This window comes from Syngnathoides biaculeatus, chromosome 13, assembly GCF_019802595.1.
Source record: "Syngnathoides biaculeatus isolate LvHL_M chromosome 13, ASM1980259v1, whole genome shotgun sequence".
NCBI lineage: Eukaryota > Metazoa > Chordata > Actinopteri > Syngnathiformes > Syngnathidae > Syngnathoides > Syngnathoides biaculeatus.
The window spans coordinates 13,357,219-13,380,314 of NC_084652.1; the positions used below are offsets into that span (position 1 = coordinate 13,357,219).

The 23,096-nt window shown below is 40.3% G+C and overlaps 1 protein-coding gene across 2 annotated transcripts in view; it reads left to right on the forward strand.

Annotated features, from left to right (window-relative positions):
• The first annotated feature begins 1,080 nt into the window (after positions 1 to 1,080).
• The window catches only part of LOC133511138 (anoctamin-8-like), a 30,255-nt gene continuing 8,239 nt past the window's right edge, over positions 1,081 to 23,096 (forward strand). Inside the window, exons 1-19 of one of the 2 annotated variants that reach the window (XM_061839799.1) lie at positions 1,081 to 1,629; positions 3,604 to 3,684; positions 6,373 to 6,554; positions 9,507 to 9,724; positions 10,456 to 10,566; positions 12,650 to 12,782; positions 14,810 to 14,948; positions 15,248 to 15,344; positions 15,721 to 15,837; positions 15,921 to 16,048; positions 16,830 to 16,991; positions 18,121 to 18,273; positions 18,468 to 18,594; positions 18,686 to 18,741; positions 18,831 to 18,905; positions 19,174 to 19,665; positions 20,743 to 20,919; positions 21,095 to 21,286; positions 21,380 to 21,511. In XM_061839799.1, the coding sequence (XP_061695783.1) occupies positions 9,571 to 9,724; positions 10,456 to 10,566; positions 12,650 to 12,782; positions 14,810 to 14,948; positions 15,248 to 15,344; positions 15,721 to 15,837; positions 15,921 to 16,048; positions 16,830 to 16,991; positions 18,121 to 18,273; positions 18,468 to 18,594; positions 18,686 to 18,741; positions 18,831 to 18,905; positions 19,174 to 19,665; positions 20,743 to 20,919; positions 21,095 to 21,286; positions 21,380 to 21,511 (2,445 nt within the window). In that variant the 5' untranslated portion in view covers positions 1,081 to 1,629; positions 3,604 to 3,684; positions 6,373 to 6,554; positions 9,507 to 9,570. Of the gene's footprint in view, positions 1,630 to 3,603; positions 3,685 to 6,372; positions 6,555 to 9,392; positions 9,725 to 10,455; positions 10,567 to 12,649; positions 12,783 to 14,809; positions 14,949 to 15,247; positions 15,345 to 15,720; positions 15,838 to 15,920; positions 16,049 to 16,829; positions 16,992 to 18,120; positions 18,274 to 18,467; positions 18,595 to 18,685; positions 18,742 to 18,830; positions 18,906 to 19,173; positions 19,666 to 20,742; positions 20,920 to 21,094; positions 21,287 to 21,379; positions 21,512 to 23,096 lie in introns of those variants that run through there. The other variant, XM_061839800.1, reaches the window with a different exon arrangement.

Here is a 23,096-nt window from a genome sequence, read left to right on the forward strand (position 1 = left end):
TCACTGTTTAAGTGTTAATTGTGTACAAATCGTCACAGCAGTTCAATGTTTATGTGCAATAAATTCAAGACTTCTTTCCTTACTTACTTACTATGTAATGGCAAGAAGATGCACGGAAAACTCCAAGAAATTCACTTGTTTATGACGAGTTTAAGTTGTTCCATGACTATGCTAGTCATGCAAATCCTGTACCCCCGTTGAAATGAATGGAATTGACATGGATCTGTTGTAGCCTGCCCCCAAAAAATCAGCAAAAAACTGTGAAATGTGTTTTTCAACAAGTAAAATAGCACTCTATAATTCATTCATTTACTGAACTGCTTATCCTCACAAGGGTCACATGTGTGCTGGTGCCCATGAGATGATTTCAACCAAGGACCGGTCACCCTGGCCTGGTCAATCAAAAGGTGAACATTCACACCTCCTTACATCTTGCTGATTCACTGTAATTTAGAAAAAGAAAGGTTTTGTGTCACCATGACTGTTCAGTTTTGTACTCCCTCCCATTCCCCTAGGCAGACAAACCAGAAGGATAAACACAATGAATTGGATTGCAGCAAACATTTGATCCACAACCATTTTATTTCTTTACATTCAGTTTTTTTTTTTTAATTAAATACAATATTACAGAGTTTTTTCCTTTGTAAAAACAAACATCGATGAGGCTGGAGAAGCGTAAGGGCATCTTCATTCATTTCAATAGAAAAAGATCATTTGAGTTGGGAGCAGGGTCACAGAACAAATCTACCACTGTATTGATAAATGATGTATGAGAGAATATTCTCATTTCCACCAAGGGACATGTTAAAGCATGTAATTTAAGACCTGCTCTGACCTGATCTAAGATCTGCTACAGACCCTTCATAAAAAGATTGATTTAAAAAAAAAAAAAAAAAAGTTTCGGCGATCATGTGTGGTGTGGTCTTAGAATTCCAACACAGCAGACCACAAACATAATTCTGTCGCATCGATTATCTCGTAGTCTCTCATGATCACACGTAATCTCACAAAACCAAAGAAGAAGAAACACTTCCCGATATGCACGGATGTTTCCTGATTGTTGCCCAAGCAGAGAGCGCGTCATGGTCGGGGCTAGTGAAGAGCAAGGACAGCACAGCAAGGTGTGGAGGACCAAAATGCAGGGAAGGAGGGGGGGCAAGACAGGAGTAGAGGAATGTCTAAAAACAACATAAAGTAACAACCAAAAATAGTCAAAGTATAAATTTAAACTAGCAACTTGGCATGACTTTCAAAATCGCAATGAGGAACAAAGTGACAAGCAACCCATGACAAGGACAATGCACCAACAAGAAATTAAAGAAAACACAGAGTTAAATACACAGAGACTAACGAGACAATGACAAACACGTGGAAAGGACATAAGTGGCTAGAGGGAGCTAACCCTGGTCAACACGAGCGAGAAGGGCAAACACCAACAGGTGGACAGAACCAGCAAATCAGCACACAACACATGGAACACAGGAAAAACAAATACAACCCAACCAAAACTCAGAACATGAGAGAGAGAGAGAGCCTTGTAAAATGGTGATATTGTTGAAAAAACCAACAACTTGTTTTGGGAAATAGTTCTTCCCATCTGGGGAAGCCACTTTTTCTATACGACATCAGGTAAAATATTTCCGTTTTCATCAGTTCTGTAATTGGCTACATTGTTTCACATCATCCTTTTCTGCGTCACAACTCAGAAGAAGTCGGTCTTACCCACACAAATAAAACGCTTTGGTCATTAATATTGAAATATTAAATATTGAAAACATTCATTATTAGTACAGAAAAGTACTAAAAGTAAAGAGTAGTACAGAGTACTAGTACAGTACAGAGAAGGTCAGAAGGAGCTACATTATATCTTCACCTAGAGAAAGCCTATGACAGCGTATCAAGAGAGGAACTGTGGTACTGCATGCGCAAGTCTGGTGTAAATATGTTAGAATAGTACAGAACATGTATGAGGGCAGCAGAACAGCGGTGAGATGTGCCGTTGGTGTGACAGAAGAATTTAAGGTGGAGGTGGGACTGCATCAGGGTTCCGCGCTGAGCCCCTTCCTGTTTGCGGTAGTAATGGATAGGCTGACAGACGAGGTTAGACTGGATTCCCCTTGGACCATGATGTTCGCAGATGATATTGTGATCTGCAGTGAAGGCAGGGAGCAGGTGATGGAACAATTAGAAAGATGGAGGCACGCACTGGAAAGGAGAGGAATGAAGATTAGCCGAAGTAAAACAGAGTATATGTGCATGAATGAGGGGGGCGGTGGGGGAAGAGTGACGTCTCAGGGAGAAGAGATAGCGAGGGTGGACAACTTCAAATACTTGGTGTCAACAATACGGAGCAATCGAGAGTGTGGTAAAGAAGTGAAGAAACGGCTCCAAGCGGGGTGGAACAGTTGGCGGAAGGTGTCTGGTGTTATATGTGACAGAAGAGTATCTGCCAGGATAAAGGGTAAAGTGTATAAAACAGTGGTGAGGCCGGCCATGATGTATGGATTAGGGACTGTGGCACTGAAGAAACAACAGGAAGCAGAACTGGAGGTAACAGAAATGAAGATGTTGAGGTTCTTGCCCGGAGTGAGCAGGTTGGCTCGTATTAGAAATGAGTTCATTAGAGGGACAGCCAAAGTTGGATGTTTTGGAGACATGGTTCGAGAGAGCAGACTTGGATGGTTTGGACATGTTCAGAGGCGAGAGAGTGAGTATATTGGTGGAAGGGTGCTGAGGATGCTCTAACTCGACATGACAGAAGGTACAATTAACCAGAGTAGCCACCTGTTGCCATTCATAGAACGGAAAAGAACCTTTGTGTTCAAAATGGGCTGAGAATTCTTATTGAGTGAGTAAATGTGTGCAGTAATTTGAGACGAGATCATTCTTTCAGTGTACATATACTTTTTGTGACATTTCAGTTTGGTGGTCTCCTGTGGGATTTCCCTTATCCAAAATATGTACCTTGGCTCAAAAAAAAAAAAAAAGGTTGGGCAGCAGTCCTCCAAGGGACAGAACTATTTCAAAACCATCTGACTCGTGTCCGGCTGTGAAAAAGGGATGTCGCTCCTCAGCAGTGGCACACGGCATGACGAACATCGCGCTGTCCATTGTGTCGCAACCTGGCTGACCACCCCCTAGTCCCTCCTGGTACAGGAAAGGGAATGGATGCTTCTGATTGCAACGTCCTTCCTCACCTGGGATTGTACGACTCTGACCTCTTTTGTCTGCGGTTGGTAATGGTCCCCGTTACTGGGACTTCTAATTGCATTTCCTCTTTGCTTGCACTGTCTCTCCGTCTCAAGGCTCAGCCTGGTAAAGCCATTGAGCTGGGAAAGTAAATATATACCCCGAGCAGTGGGCTTCCTCTTATGTCACAGTCAGTGACCTTGACCTTTTTCAACATTCAAGTTTCGCACGGTTTTTCACTTTATGCTCTCTTCAATGCTGTTCGAATTCAGAAGACATTTGTTTGAATTTTACAGGGAATTCAAGACAGTATCTGTGTGCCTCTGTTTTATTTCAACCAATCGGTGTACAGACTGCGTGCGTGATGTTTGCACTCTTTAATGCTGTGTGGGCCTTCTTGTTTCCCGAGCGGAGGAAGAAGCGACAAGTCGAGCTGGCGGGGGCATCCTCGACAACCCTGCAGAGTTATTGAAGGAGTCGAGATCACAGTTCAGGGTAAGTGTCACTATTGAGTCCAGGACCCTGTGCCATATTTTTTTTTCTTCCCCCCTATTCATCTGTGAATGTGTTTGTCAACACTGTCATGTATCTGCCTGTCAGTTCAAGTCACGATTTGAGGTCATGCAACGCTACCATTAGTGCGTGCACACTATTACTGAGGTCAAAAGATTAGACCTGGGGAGTTCCTCAATCGCCGTGCTTATTAAATGGATTCTTCATACTAAATCAGGCAGAACGGTGGGACAGCTGGAAAGCGTTAGTCTCACAGTTCTGAGGTCCCGGGTTCGATCCCATAGCCCCCTGTGTGGAGTTTGCATGTTCTTGAATTTATTTTAATCCAGTACAGTGTATTTAAGTACAATACATTTGCATTTTATCTTTTTGAAAATTTTATTTTTATTTGAAAATAATTTTTTGTTAAATCATATCACAAGTACAGTTCTCTATTTTCCTATATTCAAGTGAAATGGTAATGCTCAGACTGCATAATGTTAAGTGGCTTACAATAATTTTAAATATAATTTTTGGGACTAAAGCCTCTACCTCATTTTTGTTGAACACAGGGCCTGCTCCGCAACTATATTTTAATGTTGGTCATTGAAGTCATGCTTAATATTTGGAGCGCTAAGTACTTTTTAGAGAGTATTCCTTGGTGTAAAAAGCTTGAGAACCGTTGACCTAGATCATATGAATCCTGACAAGTGATTTTCATTTTATCTTTCAGAAATTACTGTACTTTTTTGGGGACAGTGATTTTATTTTATTTTTTTAAACCACCAATCTTTGAAATGTGTCAAGTAGAACACGTTGATTCAGTGTTCTCAGTACCTACGCTCCTTGAAAGAAACATGATCTAGACAAGTTTCAGGCAGCTGTTAATTATGACTGCAGGCTTCATGCCAAGTCAATACCAAAAGTGTAATGGCAATAAAAAATCAATAAATAAATACCTAATCCTAACTGATGACTCAGAAATGGAAAAAAAATCTGAATAAAAATATTTTTTTTATTTATTAGGTTGGAAATCACCTGACTTGCCTTTTAACCCTAACTTGGGCTGTTTAACATTTGTTGCATTAATTTAGCCACTGTTTCTTCATACTTACTCATTTATCTCATTAAAACTTTGGTTTATTGCAAATCCATCCATTCGATTTCCATACCGCTTGTCCTAACTAGCGTCATGTGGGTGTGCTGCCGCCTATCTCAGCCATTAGTTCATGCACACTATTACTGAGGTCAAAAAATTAGACCTGGGGAGTTCCTCAATCGCCGTGGCGAGAGGCAGGGTACATGCTCAACTGCTGGTCACCCAATCACAGGCCGCATATGGACAAACAACCGGTGGCATTCACATTCATGCCAAAGAGCAATTTAGTCTTCAATCAACCTAACACGCATGTTTTTTGGGGATGTCTGAGGAAACTGGAGTACCCTGAGGAAGCTCATCCAGGCAAGTGGAAAACATGCTGACTCAGCACAGGCGAGACCAGATTTCAACTCCGGTGCGCAGAACTGGCAGGCAGAAGTGCTATTGTTGTAAATAGCACATAAAATACAAAAAAAAAATAATAAAATGAAACTATACTATTTCCATTTTTTTCAATTGCATCATATAATTGGTTGATAATGAATAAGGAGAATCAACTCTTTTATTAAAATTATCCAACTAAGACTTATTTTACATATAGATTTTAAGTTTGTGCACCACAGAGTAAATTTCAAGCAAACAATTTGGTCCTCAGTTTGAAATTTTTATTATCATAATACGTTAGTGTTCACTTCTGTACTTTAGCATCTGCAGTGGTTGTTGTGACAAACTATTAGAACAGTAAGTTCAGTTTCTCACTGGGCCACACAAACAAGGTTGAAATGAAAGACTACGTTCCCAGAAAAAGGAACACACCCATGGAAGCAAAATGAGATTCCACAGTCCATACCTCAAATTTTAGAGCCAAAGAAGCCTTTTGGATTACAGGTGAAACATATTGTGCAAGTCATTTCAAATGGACAAGAGTTCAGATTACCGTGACCTTGATGACTGAAAATCTACAAAGACAAGCAGTATTACAAACAGAGATGTGATGTCTGGAATATTTAATACGTACACCGACATGACAGGAATATGCATTTTGTTGAGTGACAAAGGACCAATTACATGATTAGCTAGCTACTACCGTCGTAGCTAATGAAGTTGATATTAAGCTTCATTTCCATGGGAATTGCTTTTCTTTTGGCTGGACCAGCATTGCTAAAAAAAAAACCAAAATAACAGCTTTCTACTTTTGGACTATAATGTGTAAAAAGGTGGGCAAAAAAGGCAACTATCCTCCCGCCGGACAAACAAAGCTAAGCAATACACATTAGCTAAGCAGAAACACTAGAAGAAACTGCTGCTGGGGACAAAATGTCGGATGAGACACAGGTGCCGTAAAGTCGGAATGTCGTAGGTCGAAGACATAACCCGACGGCACACTGTATTTCGCTATAATGGAGATTTCATTGTAAAGATGCCTCCCTAATCCGGTGATGTGTTCTTAAAATGTAATATGGACTGCACAAGGCTTTTAGTGAGGTGTACATTATCAGTGTGATTTATTGTTACTGTGCAAACTGCTGGTCAGGTCCTTTAATACACTACTTTTTTTTTATCTGTGTCGTTGATTACTCCCCACTTTCTAGGAAACTTTCACCACAAGCAGAAATCTACAGAGGTTTACTAAGCAAATGTTTTTCTGAGATGACACGCTGTGGCGACCCCAAAAGGGACAAGCCGAAAGAAACTTACTTTCTGCACTGGAGCCATGAGGTTTGACTTCTGAAAGCTTATATCAACCTGACAGACACAGTCGTCTCAGAGGAGAGTACGTATATCATTGTATGTTGTCAGTCTCCATCGCAATTAGTTCATGCGAGAATTGAAATGAAATCTTCAAGGGCGTTCATTTGCTGGGGGCTAATAAAAAGTCTGGAGCAATTCAACTCTCCTTTTCTGAAATGGGACAGCGTATGCAAGTACATTCTTGCTCATTCAATTTGGACAGGTTATAATATGGCAATTTGGCTTTACGTTCAGAATGGCTTATGAAGTTAAATAAAATAACTTGTGCAACATAATGTCGGATCATAGTAATTGCAGGCATATTCCAAGTTGGCCTTGAGTCATATTGTTGCGCCCTCTGGTGTTCAATGTGACTCGTTGACGTTCCCATTTACACAACCTTTTTTAATATAGATTTGATGCAATGTGTAAACTAGCAGTAGAACAAACTAAATTTACCCCAGTGCAAGCCACATTACGATTGCAACTTCATTAAAAAAAAATACATTTGATGAATACAGCAATGATGAGAAGTAATTCATATAGCAAGATGAAGTTGGTCAGATGAAACCAAAGTTGAGGCTTCAAGTCATCTCAAGCATGAAAGTGGAAACATAACTGTATTTTGATTTATATTTTTCTGCAGGCACAGAAAGACTTTGGAGCTGTGGACTGCAAAACAAAATGTCTTTATGTCTTCAGACTTCAGATGGGTTGTGAAAAATGTCACTCTTATCCAGTTTTTCCTCAGCCACTGTGCCACCTCTAATGATCTCATTTCATTTAATTTGTCTTTAAATGATTATTAACTGACAGCAAATAATAGAGATATACAGTATGTTGCAATACGACATATTAGTGACCCGACTTGCAAGTTTAGGCTTAAAGCTGTTGTTTGCCATTATCAAGTGATTACTATCAAACTAAAGATAAAACAAAGAGAATTTCATGGCTATTTAAAACAACAACTGCATAACTTCCACAATCATAAAGGTCCCCTTTCATCACAATCCAATTTTTTGAACCGTTGTATACATAAGTAAAAATGACTATCACATGGGATTGTCAATTGAATGCAGAAGTCGCCAAATGCCACAAAGGCCCAAATCCATTTTCCATGCCACTTCCAAGTCGGGTCACAGGCAAACTGGACCCTACCCCACCTATCTTCAGGTGAGAGGTGGGGTACACGCGGAACTGGTTGCCAGCCAATCACAGGGCACATATAATCAAACATTCACTCTTATATTGACACCCATGGCCAATTAAGTGTCTACAATTGACCTCCAATGCATGTTTTAGGGAAGTGGGAGGAAACTGGAGCAAACCTTCACATGCACATCAATGTGGTGCAAATGAAGTGGCTGCATACTTATTGTTTATAAATAATACCCTCATCAAACTCATGCGAGGTACGTAACGTCATTATAAATGCCCCAAGTGTCTATGCTTGTAGACACTGTGATATGGACCAGATCCAAACGCTTTTCCATTTAGAGATTGAGGAAGATGAGATATCCAATCAAAATAAAGCTGATTTATGTGTCGCATAATAATGAGAAAACCAACCATGTTAAATGGCAGGCAAAAAACTGCAATAGTTTGAAAAAGCATATTTTGGACATTTGGAATAAAAAAAATTGTCACGCAAACACAATACAGGGAGATCAAGAACAAATAAAATTGAATCGAAAAAAATAATAGAAGGGGACCGTTCAAAGCCAATATACACTGGAAAACACCTTAGACACACGGCCATTTGTGGTGGTGGTGGTGTTTCCATTTGAGCAATAAATATCACACAAACAGTGGCACGGTGGCGCAACTGATTAAGAGTGTTGGCCTCCCCGTGCCTGCGTTGGTTTTGTCCGAGCACTGCGGTTTCCTCCCACATCCCCAAAAAACAAACATTCATTGGAAACTCTAAATTACAACTTAGGTGTGATTGTGTGACTGTTGTCTGTCGTCCATGTGCCCAGCGATTGGCAGGCAACCAGCGTACCCGGGCTCCTGCCTGATAATAGCTGGCATAGATTCCGGCACTCACGCAACTCTTGTGAGGATAAGCAGCTCAGAAAATGGATGGATATTGCACAAACGGCGAAAAGACATACAACAATACTTGTAGGCATATACTTTTTCTTTATTTTCTGTGAAGAATGACTGATAATCCTGCCATGCGTCCAAAACGGCATGCTGAACACAACCTATACATTGGATGACTGACTCATTTGGCACAACAGGAATCGGCAGTTCCAATTCCAGGTCCAACTGCCTGCCTGTCGGCTGTCCAAGTGTCCTTGGCATGTGGCACGGAACTCTAAATTGCCTCGAGGTTGGCAACGTAAAAGAGAAACTGTTTTCAAGCCTTTCCAACCCTAACCTGATTAAAACACAAAACAAAATCATTATATCCATGTCTTTCTTACCAATACTGCCCCCAGTTGGCCAAGGCATGTACACCAGAATGAGCTTCACAATATGCATTGGAGGAGATGGCAATTAAAACTGTAATTTTTAAATTTTCATTAAAAGCACATTACGGTTTTTTTTTTTTGTGGGAGGGGTCGGGTGGGGCCTGGATTTATGGCACCTATGTATCTTTATTTACTTGTCTGTACCAGCGACATAGTGATAGGTATGCAATTCAATGCCCTATGCGCCACTAGATGGCAGAAGGTCTAATTAAACAGTTGATTAACCACGCTTCGGCAATTAAAAAAAAAATAAATCTGTGCGTTTACAATGTGATATGGATTTGGTGTACGGCTGCTGAGTTGCTGCTCTGCTTCCTAAATTTGCAGCATTTGTTTCCAGGCATGTAAAGGCAATTCCCCCTCCTCCGGCGTCAGCCACCAGTCACGACTGGGACTCCTGAACGTGTCATTTCCATGACCATGTTCTTCTTCCTCCCCCACCTCCTCCTCCGTGTCACGCGGGTTTATCCATCTCGTGCAATGGTCGTGCACTAAATGCTAGTCGTGTGTGGGCACAGCCAAGGTCTCCCCCGTCCCGCCGATCCCTGCGTACCTGGATACATGTGAAGCGGCAACAGCAGCATGCATGCGACGTGCGGCGGAGCGGCGGAAGCCGATGCTGCAGACAACCAGCACGGTGCAGCGGAGAGGATGGAGAGGACGCCCGCGGTGGACGTGCAGCGTCGGACCGAAGACCAGCACCAGGGACCCTCTTCGGCAGCACACGGCGTGCTCGGTAAATGGACGAAAGCGACACGATTGAAATGGGATAGACGTGCTTTAAGTCAAGTAGAGATGGGAGTAGGAAGCTGGGTTATGTATAGGTGGGGATTAAAATGAAGGGGGGGTGGGGGGGGGGGGCTGCAATGTGGTGCAATTAACGTTACTGAATGAGTCCCAATGGGACCTGATGTGGTCTAATGAATATATTGTTGGCTGTTATGCTACCTGGTACATGTTAAAGCTTCAAACGGGGCCCATGCAGGAACAGCCATTGCAATAGTCTCATTGTATGGGGAGAAATTTGGGGTGCAGACCCTAGTTTTTATTTGCAAATTTACAAGACAATAAGATAGAGCGAGTTAATAACAGTGGTTATGCATGCATTTGTACATTTTGTTGCTTGGTCTTTATGGGGACTTAATACTGCCACTCCATACCATCAGTGCTATACAAAACAAAACATCATCTGGAATAGTTCTGAATCAGTATTGAACATGAAAAAAAAAACCACAAAATTAAAATATATACCCTCACCATAGAATCTATGGCATAGATGCTTATTTAATGTGAGGATTCAGTGTGGTCGCATTGCTGTATTCAGTGCAGTAACACCTTGTGGGAAGAAATCATTTCCCTGAGTGTATACACTGCAAGATTGTTTCATTGCTAAAATTTTAATTGGATGTTTATATAGAGTACTTATAATAACAAATGCATCTTAACATTGTACCGTCTCCTCTCTAGATAAACTATTTGGAAAGAGGCTTCTGCAAGCCAGACACTACATATTGTCACGAAAGTCCTGGCTGAAGATGGTTCCCACAGAAAACTGTGATATCCTGATGACATTCCCAGGTATTGTAAACCGTCTAGACCATGGGAGGCCAACCAGTCAGAGATGAAGGGCCACATTTTTTACATCTTTACAGCAAAGACCCACATCATACAAGACCATAGACCAGTAATTTTAAAAAATGTAAATTGTCTGCTCTCTCACACAGACAAACTACCAGTTCAACCGAGTCTTGTCTTGTATGGCAGAATTCTCATTTAATTCAACACTAAAATACTCACATGATTGGAGGTCTGAGTGCAACTGCGAATCAGTACCCATGCTAATGTCCGATATTCTCTGTTCAACAGTATGCTGGGACAGTTCAAGGCCTGATACCATTTGTTTACGATTTTTGTTTTCATGATACATGATTTCAGCAACAACACTGAGGCCTTTTTTAAATAAATTGCCCTTCAATGTGTTACTTTTTGGCCCTTCTACTGTTCCAAGCCACTTGATTTGATGCAAGTATTCGTCTCTGGATTCTTATTTTTTCTAAAAACAGTATCTGCTTTCTGTGAGATTTTTCAAAGTGAGCCACTTGTGACCGAGAACTTTAGTCCCTTTTGGAAATTCCAGGTCGATGTTAGCATTGAGTGAGCTGAAGTGAAGCTTTGAAGATGTGAAACGCGATAGACGTCTGATCCAAAGGCCAGACGGTGGTTTCCTCTTCGGCTCAACCCAAAAAACAAAAACAGCTCTTCCACCCTCTTAAAAACATCCTGTGTTCATCCACATATTTTCGTCTGACTGTGCATTTTTCCAAGACATTTCGTGAGCAAAATTGACAGATTATTTTCTCCAAACATCACCATTAGTCTGTGAAACTTTGAGCTATTTTAATTCAATGTGAAAGCCAGTTTTGCGAAAATACCGTGCTAACCGTTCCTGCTGCGGTCATGTGACCATGGTCGGGAAACGCAGGGGAGAGGTATTCTCCGTGCCGAGGTTGTCCTGTTCGGGGTTAAATCTTCCTTCTATCGTTTCACACCTGAGCTGGGTGGCGGGAACAGTAAAACCACTCTTCCCCTTTTTTCATTTTCGCCCTCCTGCTGAGCAGTACCGTCTCACTCACACAGCGACATACAATGCACACATAAACTGGGATTGTTGTCACAATACCCGTAACAACCATAATAAACTCAAGCAAACCGCGAAAGCATGTCACGACAATCTTATTCAGATACCTACCAACTGTTGTCGACCATAAAAAGAATGCATAATATTTCCACTTGAAAATGGAGCAGCAGGAGTGCGTCTCTACTACACAGTGAGTGGCTGTCCTTCTGTTGCAATGAAACAAGGTAGCTTAATTTATTCAACCTTGTCCACCTCGTCCTGAAAAGATTTCCACAACCTTGCATCACACTCAATATCTTACATTCAAGATTTAAAGGTAGAGCATATACACAACGATGCGCATCTGCAATATAAAACTATTCTCAGTCTTAGTATTTCAAACCAATGGTTGTGGCTACGAGTGTCAGACATAACCCTTTATTGTATTTCCTTTTTTTTTTTTTTTTTGACCAAATCTGTCTAGTAGAGTTAAAATTGCGTACTACCTGGGATTGCCAACCCTTGCTGTAAAGAAACTGCAGTTTTGGGAACAAGAGTGTCAAGATATATTTTCTTCAGACTGAACTTGCAAAGGCATCAAAGTAAATGACTGGTTAGCTTTGCAACCCGACAGGTTCTGAATTCAAATCTGCTTTTTCCTGCTCTCGCATGGGGAATCTCTTGGTACTCTTGCTTACTAACACAGTCGAAAATCACAGATGTTATCTTAATGGAAGACTTGCCCATGTCCGTTTGTGTGAAAAGAGTTTAAAATCATGTCTCTATGTAAGCCCTTTTATTGACATACATTATTCTATCCTCCCTCTCATTGTGTCTGGGAAAGGCTCTATCTTAAATGTAATCCTAAACAGGACAAGCGGTCGAAAATGGACGCAGTGCTAATATAACAAATCCATCAATGGCTCTCAAACTGGGCCGCTTGGTGGGAATGATCACTCCAGAATTGTACCTTTATAATTTTACCCTTTTTTTTCTATAACTGATGAAACAATGGCATTATATAATTGGTCTCTCTCCTTTTAGATTCAATAGATGACCACACTCTGCTGTGGCTCCTTAATCAGATCCGTGTTGGAATTCCACAAGTCAGCATTCAAGTTCGGCAGCATAAACATACTCAGGCTTATGCCTTCTTCATCACCACGACGTTTGAAAAGTAAGACTCCTGTCGGAACACGCAGTGTGTGTGTGTGTGGTTAGTCGGATGTTTGTTGCTAGAATAAAATATTTTGGTGTTGCTGCACATCTAGTACGACTACAATGTCTTATTACCTGAAGAGCTGTCTTCCATTGGTTTCTTGATTTTCAAACATTCTGCACTTAGTAACAACCCCCCAAAAATTTGTTAGCTCTTTATCTACCAGCGTTATGACCAACATTAAAAAACAGTAGTGTTGTAGTCCAAAGTCTTCATCAAATATGAGACCTTTTATTCCCAAGAACGTAACTATCAGTCAAAGGTTTTGAAACACTTCTCTATTCAAAAGTGTTTTTGACTGACTGTGTACCACTACAACATTATACACAGGTACCGTAATTTCTCGAATATAATGCGTCCTGAAGTATAATGCGCACCCCCAAAGTTGACCTAAAAAATCAGTACGATACTATACAATGAGTTACCACCAATTTGCTGCTACTTATATGCTCAAAATATTGGGACTTACTTGTATTTCTATTTTGCTAGTGTTGTACTTTTATTGTTTTTACTTGTATTGTTTAAAAAAAAAACTCTGTACAACTCTGTACAACAATTATTAATAATAATCTTTGTGCGTATACTGATGGAGTGGTAAAATATAGTATGTCTGGGGACAGGCCACAGGACACACTTGTCCTGGTCCCTCCAATTATCAGAACAGAATCCTTAAACCAATTCAAGTAAATGCTCAACGATGGCATAACTTTTTATTAATACATTTGATAACATATATTACATTCTTAAATAAACGAACTATTTAGCACTGTTTAATAAAAAAAAATTGCATTAAATATTTGTGCATAAAACATTTGTGCATAGCGCAGTTTATATTCTACATTACACATCCTTGGCCAAGACTTCAAAAGAAGCATCTGACTCATCTCCAATCTGAAAAATATCCATCGTAGCTACCTTTGGTGCATCACTGTCAAACTGATCATTGATGAATTGGTTCAGTTCTGGTGCTTCCTGCATTCATGAACAGTGATCCCATCTTGCTCCCACACCATGTGATCTTCTATGCCATCCATGGCGTTTGTGAGGAAACATGTTTTGAATCCTAAGAGTCTTGTTCCCTTTATTCCTCATTATTGTCAACACTTTGAGGGGAAGGTCCACCGTCCTACCAGCGCAGCCTCCTGCCCCCGTTTGGCTGCAATCTTCATAGTGTCAGGTCACGATCAAAACGAAAGCTCAAGTTACGTAGAAATGAACATAATGGGCACTTAAAAAAAGCGAGCATTTCAATTGTGCGCGCTACCCCATTTTTTTTTTTTTTATTATCGTACAATCATACTACACAGTTTCAGCTCACATTGTTTTGCTTCCGGTTTGGTCGCATCATCGGCCGGAGTGAAACATTTCTTTTAAAAGCGGCTGCACAACTAGCCCTTGTAGTCGACATTTTTTTTTGTCTTCATTTAAGTTAAAACAAACTCAGGTGCAGTCGTTTCTGCGGTTTGGTGCAGTAGCAACTAATATACGCTAACGATCATAAAATGCAAAGCCCCCCCCGCCCAGGAGGTCAGAGTTCAGATTGGTGGCGCACATTACCATAATATATATAAATCTGTAACATAAAACATCGAATATCATATTAAAATTTATATGTATACCTTTTTTTAACCACTCTATGTACCTGTATACAATGTGTATACAATACAATGTGATTGTATTTTTTATTTTTCATCCATATCTAAATATAATGTTCTCTATTGACTTTTTGAAAATATTTTGGGGAAAAAATTGCACGTTATTTTCGAGAAATGACTAGGGAGTGAAAGAGCGTTAATTAATTATATATATTTCACAGAAAAGACAACATTTAACCCTCCCAGTCTTGTGGATTACATTCTGTAATGAAGAAAAATTTGTTTTGTACACGCCCTTAATGAACTCACTAACTCAAAGCAGACACCGTCTAGCTCCCGTGCAGTTCTTTTTTCTCATCTGTTTGAATCCGGCTGAACTTTTGCCCTCAGTTTACTGCAGGGAGCAGAACAGATGAGCATGCACAAGGCCGTCAAGCCGCAGTTTGGCGGCGGCATGCGACGCTTCTCCTGTGAAGAGGACAACATCTATGAGAACATAGAAAGCGAGCTGTGCTTTTTTACGTCACAGGTTAGATGCTGGTCTGATGGTAATATTCTTCTTTTTTTATTATTGTATTGATTCATTTTTGATAATAGGGATGTAATATCTTCTTCATAAGAAAGTGATATCTTAATTGCTGAGAAGCTTGTTAGAGGATTAAATTCAGTAAAAATGTAGGTTTTCTATGGCATACTATATCTTTACCATACCTTACCATATCTTACAAATATATTAACCATATCTGTGATGTAAGGAAAACTCTGAAAAGGTATCTAAAATGTTTCTTTTGGAAAAGAAAACCTGAATATTAGGATTCTTTTTTTCAGGAACGTCAGAGCATCATCAAGTATTGGCTCGACAACCTGCGAGCCAAACAGGGGGAAGCGCTTCACAACATTCACTTTTTGGAGGGTCAACCTATCAGTAAACTCATTTATATTGTTTCTCACTTTTTCCATCCTGTCCAATTGCCTGTATTCATCTGGGAAATAGAGCGAACCCATATTTACACATTTAGAGACACTTTTTAAAACCACTGAACACAAAGCGAGCACAAAATGCACGGCAAATACTGCATGTATTATAATGTCTGTGTATAAACATAAAAACCCATCAATAAATCACTATAGCGTGGTGACTATTAATGTAACACAAGAGCGCGAGGGAACCTTCATCAATTCTATGATACATTATAAATGTTTAGAGTTCTTCTACTCGGCACTCTTCTGTAATGTACTGGGTTTTTTTTTTTTTTTTTTGAATGCAGGCACCACAAATTAAATGCCTGTATGTTTTCTAGTTCCAGAATTGGTGGCTCGTGGTGTAATCCATCAGATGTTTCCTCTCCATGAGCAGAGGATCCTTAATCAGCTGATGACATCTTGGGTCCAGGCTGTTTGTGAAAGACAGCCCCTTGGTATGGAACTGGTCATTAGGACGATAAATGTCAGTGGTTGCTTCCAACTTTAATCGGTAAGTCTGTTTTCCTGTGTGATGCAGATGATATCTGCGACTACTTCGGAGTGAAGATTGGCATGTACTTTGCCTGGCTCGGTTTCTACACCAACTCCATGCTTTACCCTGCCGTCATCGGCTTTCTTCTATGGATACTTGCAGAAGCCGATCAGGTACCTTAAAGCAAAGCGGAGTATGTGCTTGGCAGAGTAGGCTTAGGAATGCAAGTGTGGGCTATCAAGTCTGTGCAGGAATCTTTCTGCGTTGCATTTGCTTGTGCTCTTTGTGCTTATGTGGGTTTTGTCCTTTGACAAATGAAGATTAAATTGCCCGGAGGTGTGAATAATGTGGATGTGAATATTGACACTTTCTGCTGTATGCAGCTCCTTATGTACAGCCGGTAATAAATGGAGGTCGTGTCAGAGCAATATAGAAGCGAGAATGCTCTTATGGAATCATTGAGCATTTATTCACAGCCTTGCTATCCAGATTAAAGACCCCGTGAAGTGAAATTTGAGATCTGGCATGAGTTGTCTCTACTGCAGTATTTCTCGTGTTTTTGCATTGCTTGCCCGCTTTACTTTTTAAGTTCACGAAACAAATGGAAAGATTGTCAAATATAACCCAGGTCAACTTAAAGTGCTGTTTTTAATGGTTAAAGGTTTTGCTATTCACAGTTTGGTTCATATTGCCTTCAAATAACGGGGATCCACTGTACTGGTAATTGGTGATGGACTGTTGAAAATGGAGGAAAGCTGACATGGTTTAAATTCAAAAATTTGAAAGCGCAGAAAACTGATTTTCCACAATTTTGAAATCTCATTTTATTTTCTTCCTGATTTTTTTTTTTTTAAATCATTCAAATTTCACTTGGTTTTTAACAGCCCAATTCACAGCAGTGTGTTAATTTAGAAGGATTTTAAGATAGTATCTGCGTGTCTGTGTTTTATCTAGACCAGTCAGGATATATGCTGTGTGGTATTTGCACTCTTCAACGTTGTGTGGGCCACCTTGTTTCTCGAGCGTTGGAAGAGGCGAGAAGCAGAGCTGGCGTACAGGTGGGGAACCCTTGACAGCCCAGCAGAGTCGTTGGAGGAGCCGAGACCACAGTTCAGGGTAGGCGTCACGAATGAATGCGGGAGCCTGCGCCCCATTTTTTTCTATTCATTTGTGAAAGTGCCTATCAAGTGTGTCATGAATCTTTCTGTACGTGCTTTCAGCTCAAGGGATGATTTGAGGTAATGCAATACTACCATTAGTCTCTGGCCAGAATTTAGTGTGGTCAAACGTTTTGAGCTCATAAATTCCTGAGTCATTCAGGCTAATAATTTGATTCTTTGTACTAAATCAGGAATCATGAGTCCAAGGTCCACCTTCCCTCTTGTTACGGTGTCTTAATATTTCATTTTAATCCAGTACAGTATATTTGTTAAGTGCAGTTTAGCTGTATTTAACTTTTAGGTTCAATGCATGTGCATTTAATCCTTTATTTTTATTGACTGATGACATCAATACAGTTTTTTTCATTTTAAAATATTCAAGCATAGTAGTAAAAGTTTAAATTGCAATTTTGAATATATAAATAAAAAATAAATAAATTTAAATATAGCTTCTAGAACTAAAACCTCTGTATCATTTTTGATGAAGACATGCTCTGCGACTGTATTTCAATGGTTGTCATGGAGGTGGCCCTTAATATTTGTAGAACTAAATACTATTTAGGTGGTGCTCCTTGGTCCCAAAAAAAAAAAAAAGAAAAATTACGAACCGCTGACTTATCTCATATGGATTCTGAAAATTTTTCAACCTAGCTGTACTTTTTTTATTGAGTTCTTTTTTTTCCCGCACCAATTGCTGAAATGTGTTGTGCAGAACACACTATTGAATTCATACTCAGCCACTACCTTGAAGGTAACATGACCTAGACAAGGCAAAGGAAAAAGAATCGATTCCTAAGTGAACAGTACATCAAAAAGAAAAAGTCCTACTTCGCGGTTTTTCACATTTTATGGGGGGATTATGGTCCTCATTAACCATGAAAAACAAAGGGTTACAGATTCATTCTTATGTCGAAATAAAACCGAGCCAGAATCCATGTTGTGCATAAAAGGGTTGCAGTTGAGCCAAACTTTGAAATGACAACTCGCCTACTCAACATTATAAAAGATTTGCAATCCACATTTTCAAGACATCAGTAGTCATTTCATCATTCAGTGGAATTCTTCTGTCCTTGTTCTACACGCAGGGTGTAAAACGCTGCAGTCCCATAACAGGGTGTGAAGAATTCTACTATCCTCCATGGAAGAGGGCTGTGTTCAGATGGCTGGTCAGCCTCCCCATCTGCCTCCTCTGTCTCTGTTTTGTCTTCCTGATCATGCTCCTCTGTTTGGAACTGCAGGTTTGGACCAGAAAACGGACTTAGAACCCGTGTGTGTATTTATAGTGTCGTCTATTTGGACAATTATACCTTGCTCCATCGAAGGTTAAACAGATTCAAATATTCTGTATAATTTATGCTCAAGGTCTTTGTAGCGCTGCAGGGATTGAATGAGAAAATATAAATGAATAGCACATATTAAATATGTGTTATAGGAAGTGGTGATGGAGATTCAGGAGCTACCTGGGATCACAAGATTTATTCCCAAAATCCTGCTGGCCATTACTGTAACCATATGTGATGAGGTTTATAAGAAGATTGCCTACTGGCTCAATGACATGGGTAAGTAAGAATAACAAATCACCCTTTTTTTGTACATAAACATATACACATTATTTGCTTTAATGACTTGATGACCAATTTTTTTTTCCAGAAAACTACAGACTTCAGAGTGCCTACGACAATAACCTCATTATCAAGATGGTTTTCGTAAGTGACTCTTCCTTCCACTTCTCTTTTAGTCATGCAATGATGGCCATTGAAGGCGTGTGACTAGTCTTGGGTTTTGTGTCACGCAGTTTGAATTCATCAATTCTTATCTAAGTCTTTTCTACATTGGATTCTACCTCAAGGATATGGAGCGACTAAAGGAGGTGAGATAAGAATGCCATCATGCTGAATAAAAGCTGCTACTATGGCACATATAAATATATATATATATATATATATATATATATATATATACATAGAGATACATAAAAAAAATAGCCAAGTAACCGGGGGAAAAAATCAAAGAAACAACCTATTTTACAGCAAAACAGTTACTGTACAATATCTAATAATGATCTTTTATTCTGACACTTTCGCGCAAAGCCATGCAAGCTTTGTTTTTCGGATAAGATGTTTCATGTTTCTTCGCAGATGCTTGCTACACTGCTAATTTTCCGTCAGTTCCTCCAGAACATTAAAGAGGTCCTCCAGCCTTACCTCTATGAACAAAACAAGCTGGGTGTCTTCACCCCCAAGGTGCTGTGGGAACTCCTGCAAGCTATCATCCTCAAGTACGGCCGCCTGGCTCTGGGAAAGGCCCAAGCGTCAATGACAGCGTACTCCTTCCTGGGGCCCAGGGGACTCCCAGCCAGTGACAGCACAGGCACGGACTCACAGCCAAAGGCAAGAGGGGATTTGAAAGCTGGTTTCAGACTGTCGGAAGAAGAGTGGGATATGAATGATAGTGCCCTGAAGCAACGGAAAGTCAGCTTTACGGAGAAAGTCGACTACCAGGATGTCGCAGCAGAAACGCAGACGGCGGATGACAACTTCCCTGAGGACAGCCCCACTCTAGTAGAGGACGGAATGGATCCATCTAGTATTTTTGATAGTTGCGATGAGGACAGCGATCTTGAATTGCTGGTAAATAGTCCTCTTATTAATTCTCTTTTTTTCATGTGCTTTATTACTGTTTCCAAATAGTAAAGCCCTGCTATTTTCAATGTACCCACCCTTCCATCCATTTTCTTTGCCACTGATCCTCACGAGGGTCGCAGGGAGTGCTGGAGCCTATCCCAGCTGTCAATGGGCAGGAGCCGGGGTACACCCTGAACTGGTTGCCAGCCAATTGCAGGGCACATCGAGACAGGCAACAGTCGCACTCACAATCACACTTAGGGGAAATGTAGAGTGTCCAATTAATTTTGCATGTTTTTGGGATGTGGGAGGAAACTGGAGTACCCGGAGAAAAACCACGCAGGCATGTAACTGAAGACTCTAAATTGTCCGTAGGCCGAATTGATCATTCAGGGTGGACCCCATCTCTCGCCCGAAGTCATTTGGGAGAGACGCCAGCCCACCCATGACCCTAGTGGGGATAATTGGGACAGGAATTGGATAAATGGAGTCTAGGTAATAACTGAGTAATGGACGGCCTCATGAAGATGTTGAATAAATATCTATCCATCCATTTTCTCAGCCGCTTATCCTCACAAGGGCCATGGGAGTGCCGGAGCCTATCCCAGCTATCATCGGGCAGGAGGCAGGGTACACCCTGGAATGGTTGCTAGCTAATGACAAGGCACATACAGTCAACAGTTGTACTCACAATCACACCTAGGGGCAATTTAGAGTCTCCAGTTAATGCATAATCTTGGGATGTGGAAGGAAACTGGAGTACCCGGTGTCTGTCTCTCGAGATATGTCACTTCAGCAAAACTTCTTGCTCAATTACTACTTTCCTATTAGCCTGGCCCTTGGCACCATCTTGTGGCAAACGGCAAGAAGGCAGTGGTTCACTATGCAGTATTTAAATGTAACAAGGCTTTATCAAAGTCCTTTCCTGAAAGCTTCCTCCAAGAGTGCGTTTGCAAGTGTTATAAGAATAATTTTCATTAGTCAAGTTTTTTTTTTTTTTTTACTTTGCAGTAAAAGATGATATTATCTACATACAGAAAATACTACAACTGTACAAAGTGTGCAAATTATTTGCATTGACAGGAGGTCAAAGAGAACGCCACTGGGTACTCCTCAAGAGAATCAAACGGTCTACGACAAAGAAGAAAAACTGTGGATGAGGCCAAAGGGGATAAAAAGTCCTGGATTGATCCACCAGAAGAACCCCAAACTGTCACTCTCGCGCAGGCTGAAATTGAAAGCTGCATGCAGACCTATGAGGTGGGTTACCCAGAAATATTACTCACAAAATGTAAAGGTTATAGAGCGTTGCGGGTCCAACCTGAAGTGTCACCTAAAAGCCCAACATCCCACACTTTTCATGAGTAGTGTATATGCAGGAGGGCTATCATTTACATTCATTAAGTGCTGAGCAAAATGTTGTTGGGCAATACAGGATACACTTCAGGACTACCAAGAGATGTTCATTCAGTTCGGCTACGTGGTTCTCTTCTCCTCTGCGTTCCCGCTGGCAGCCATGTGCGCGCTCATCAACAATATCATCGAGATCCGCAGCGATGCCCTCAAGCTCTGCACGGGCCTGCAGAGGCCCTTTGGCCAGAGGGTGGAGAACATTGGGCAATGGCAGGTCAGTGGTTTAAAAGCCTTGAGGGTTTACTGTTTTGTATTGGGGTCCATGTTAGCCTGTGCAAAAATTCTGTACTTCTCTCTCAACCCCTAGACTGCAATGGAGGCCATGGGTTTGATAGCCATTATTGTTAACTGTTACCTTATTGGTCAGTGTGGTCAACTGCAGCGCCTTTTCCCCTGGCTGAGTCCTGAGATGACCGTCGTCTCCATTGTTTTGCTGGAGGTAAGCAAAAAAAAAACTGTCACGCGAGATACAGTCTGAACACCAAACAATTTCATGTTTTCCATGGTAACGCCAATCTTGTATATTGTTCATTAAGGATCAAAAATGAAGTTTAAACATTGTTAATGTGGTCAAAAAAAGACTTAACTATTTCTGATTGATTTATTTTTTATTCTATTTTTAGGGGGAGAGAATTACTTTTATCGCTCAGTAAAGAATTAAACTTATCAGAAATAAAGGTTATTTATTGTTAATGTGTTTTAATGTCTTTCTAGACAAAATTTTCAGGTTAATTTATTTTTAGCTTGTGAAAAAAATCCCATTTCTCATTACTTATTTTGGAGGAAAAACATAACATGTGATAGATAATAAATTAATATGAAATAGAGTCTAGACATTATTAGACGTCACGCCAATTTTATCGATCTGATCGGAATCGTAAGATAATTGGCATTTTATGCTGATTGGTTTTAATGTCATACTTTGCCTTAATCGGCTCCCCAAAAGACATTTACTCAGCATTGTAATTGTGCACATTATATCTGAATCCAAAAGCTAGTTTATTTATACATAGTAGTATTTATACTTTTGTTTGTCTTTTGACGTAATTCTGTAAATATCTGATGGCCGATAGTTATTTAAAAAAAAACATGTCAGTGCCATCAGACAGATAACACATCTGAGACAAACTACATGTAATGCCCAGATCAGACTACAAAACAAATTTGCTCTTTCACAATTGCACTCAGACTACTGCAATAAAGTCTTCTTCTATTCTGATAGCAAGGCATCCTGTTTTTTACGATCAGTGGGCTTTATCTTGTCAACTCAGATGCGACCAGATAGACTAATTTGCCGTCGCGACAACGACAAGAGTGGATCGCGTTGACTGTTTCATGAGGACAAAATTAGGAAAAACGTGTATTGGTGGTTATCGCTGCTCTGGACAGGGGAGGACATTTGTGGAAAGTCTGCTTGAGGTGTGTTCACATACTTTTAATACGATACGACTTGTAAACAGGCAACAAAATATATGTAGCCTAACAAGCTAGTGCTAGCGCTCTTACTAGTGGTTGTATGTTAACATGGTGCCATTCGGCTGAATCATGGTCTAAAGTTTCGGTGTGGGTGAAGTAATTTAATTACAATAAAGTAATTTAATTACAGTAAGTTTGACCCAGCAGCACAGTGAAGCAATTGATTAGAGCGTTGGCCTCACAGTTCTGTGGACCGTTCAAATCCTATTTAAATGGACAAATGGGTCCATGTTGTGTTCGGATAAGTTATTATTTTTAAACCCGCTGATGGGTGAACGGGCCCAAAAATCCTGATCGTGTAAAGCCTCGACATTATTAATGTGGTAAACTAAAACCCATGCATAGACTACACTATCTGAAAAAAGTGCTTTTCTTTAAAATACAAGAATTTAGGAATAGTTTATTGGACTTTATTGCTGATTAATTTAATATTATAATTATTGAAAATAACTGTTTTTCTTTCAATAATGAAGGCATTGCTAACTGACCTCAAACTTTTGAACAGGATCATATACACTGTATCTAAATAAGGTATCCGGCCCAAAAAA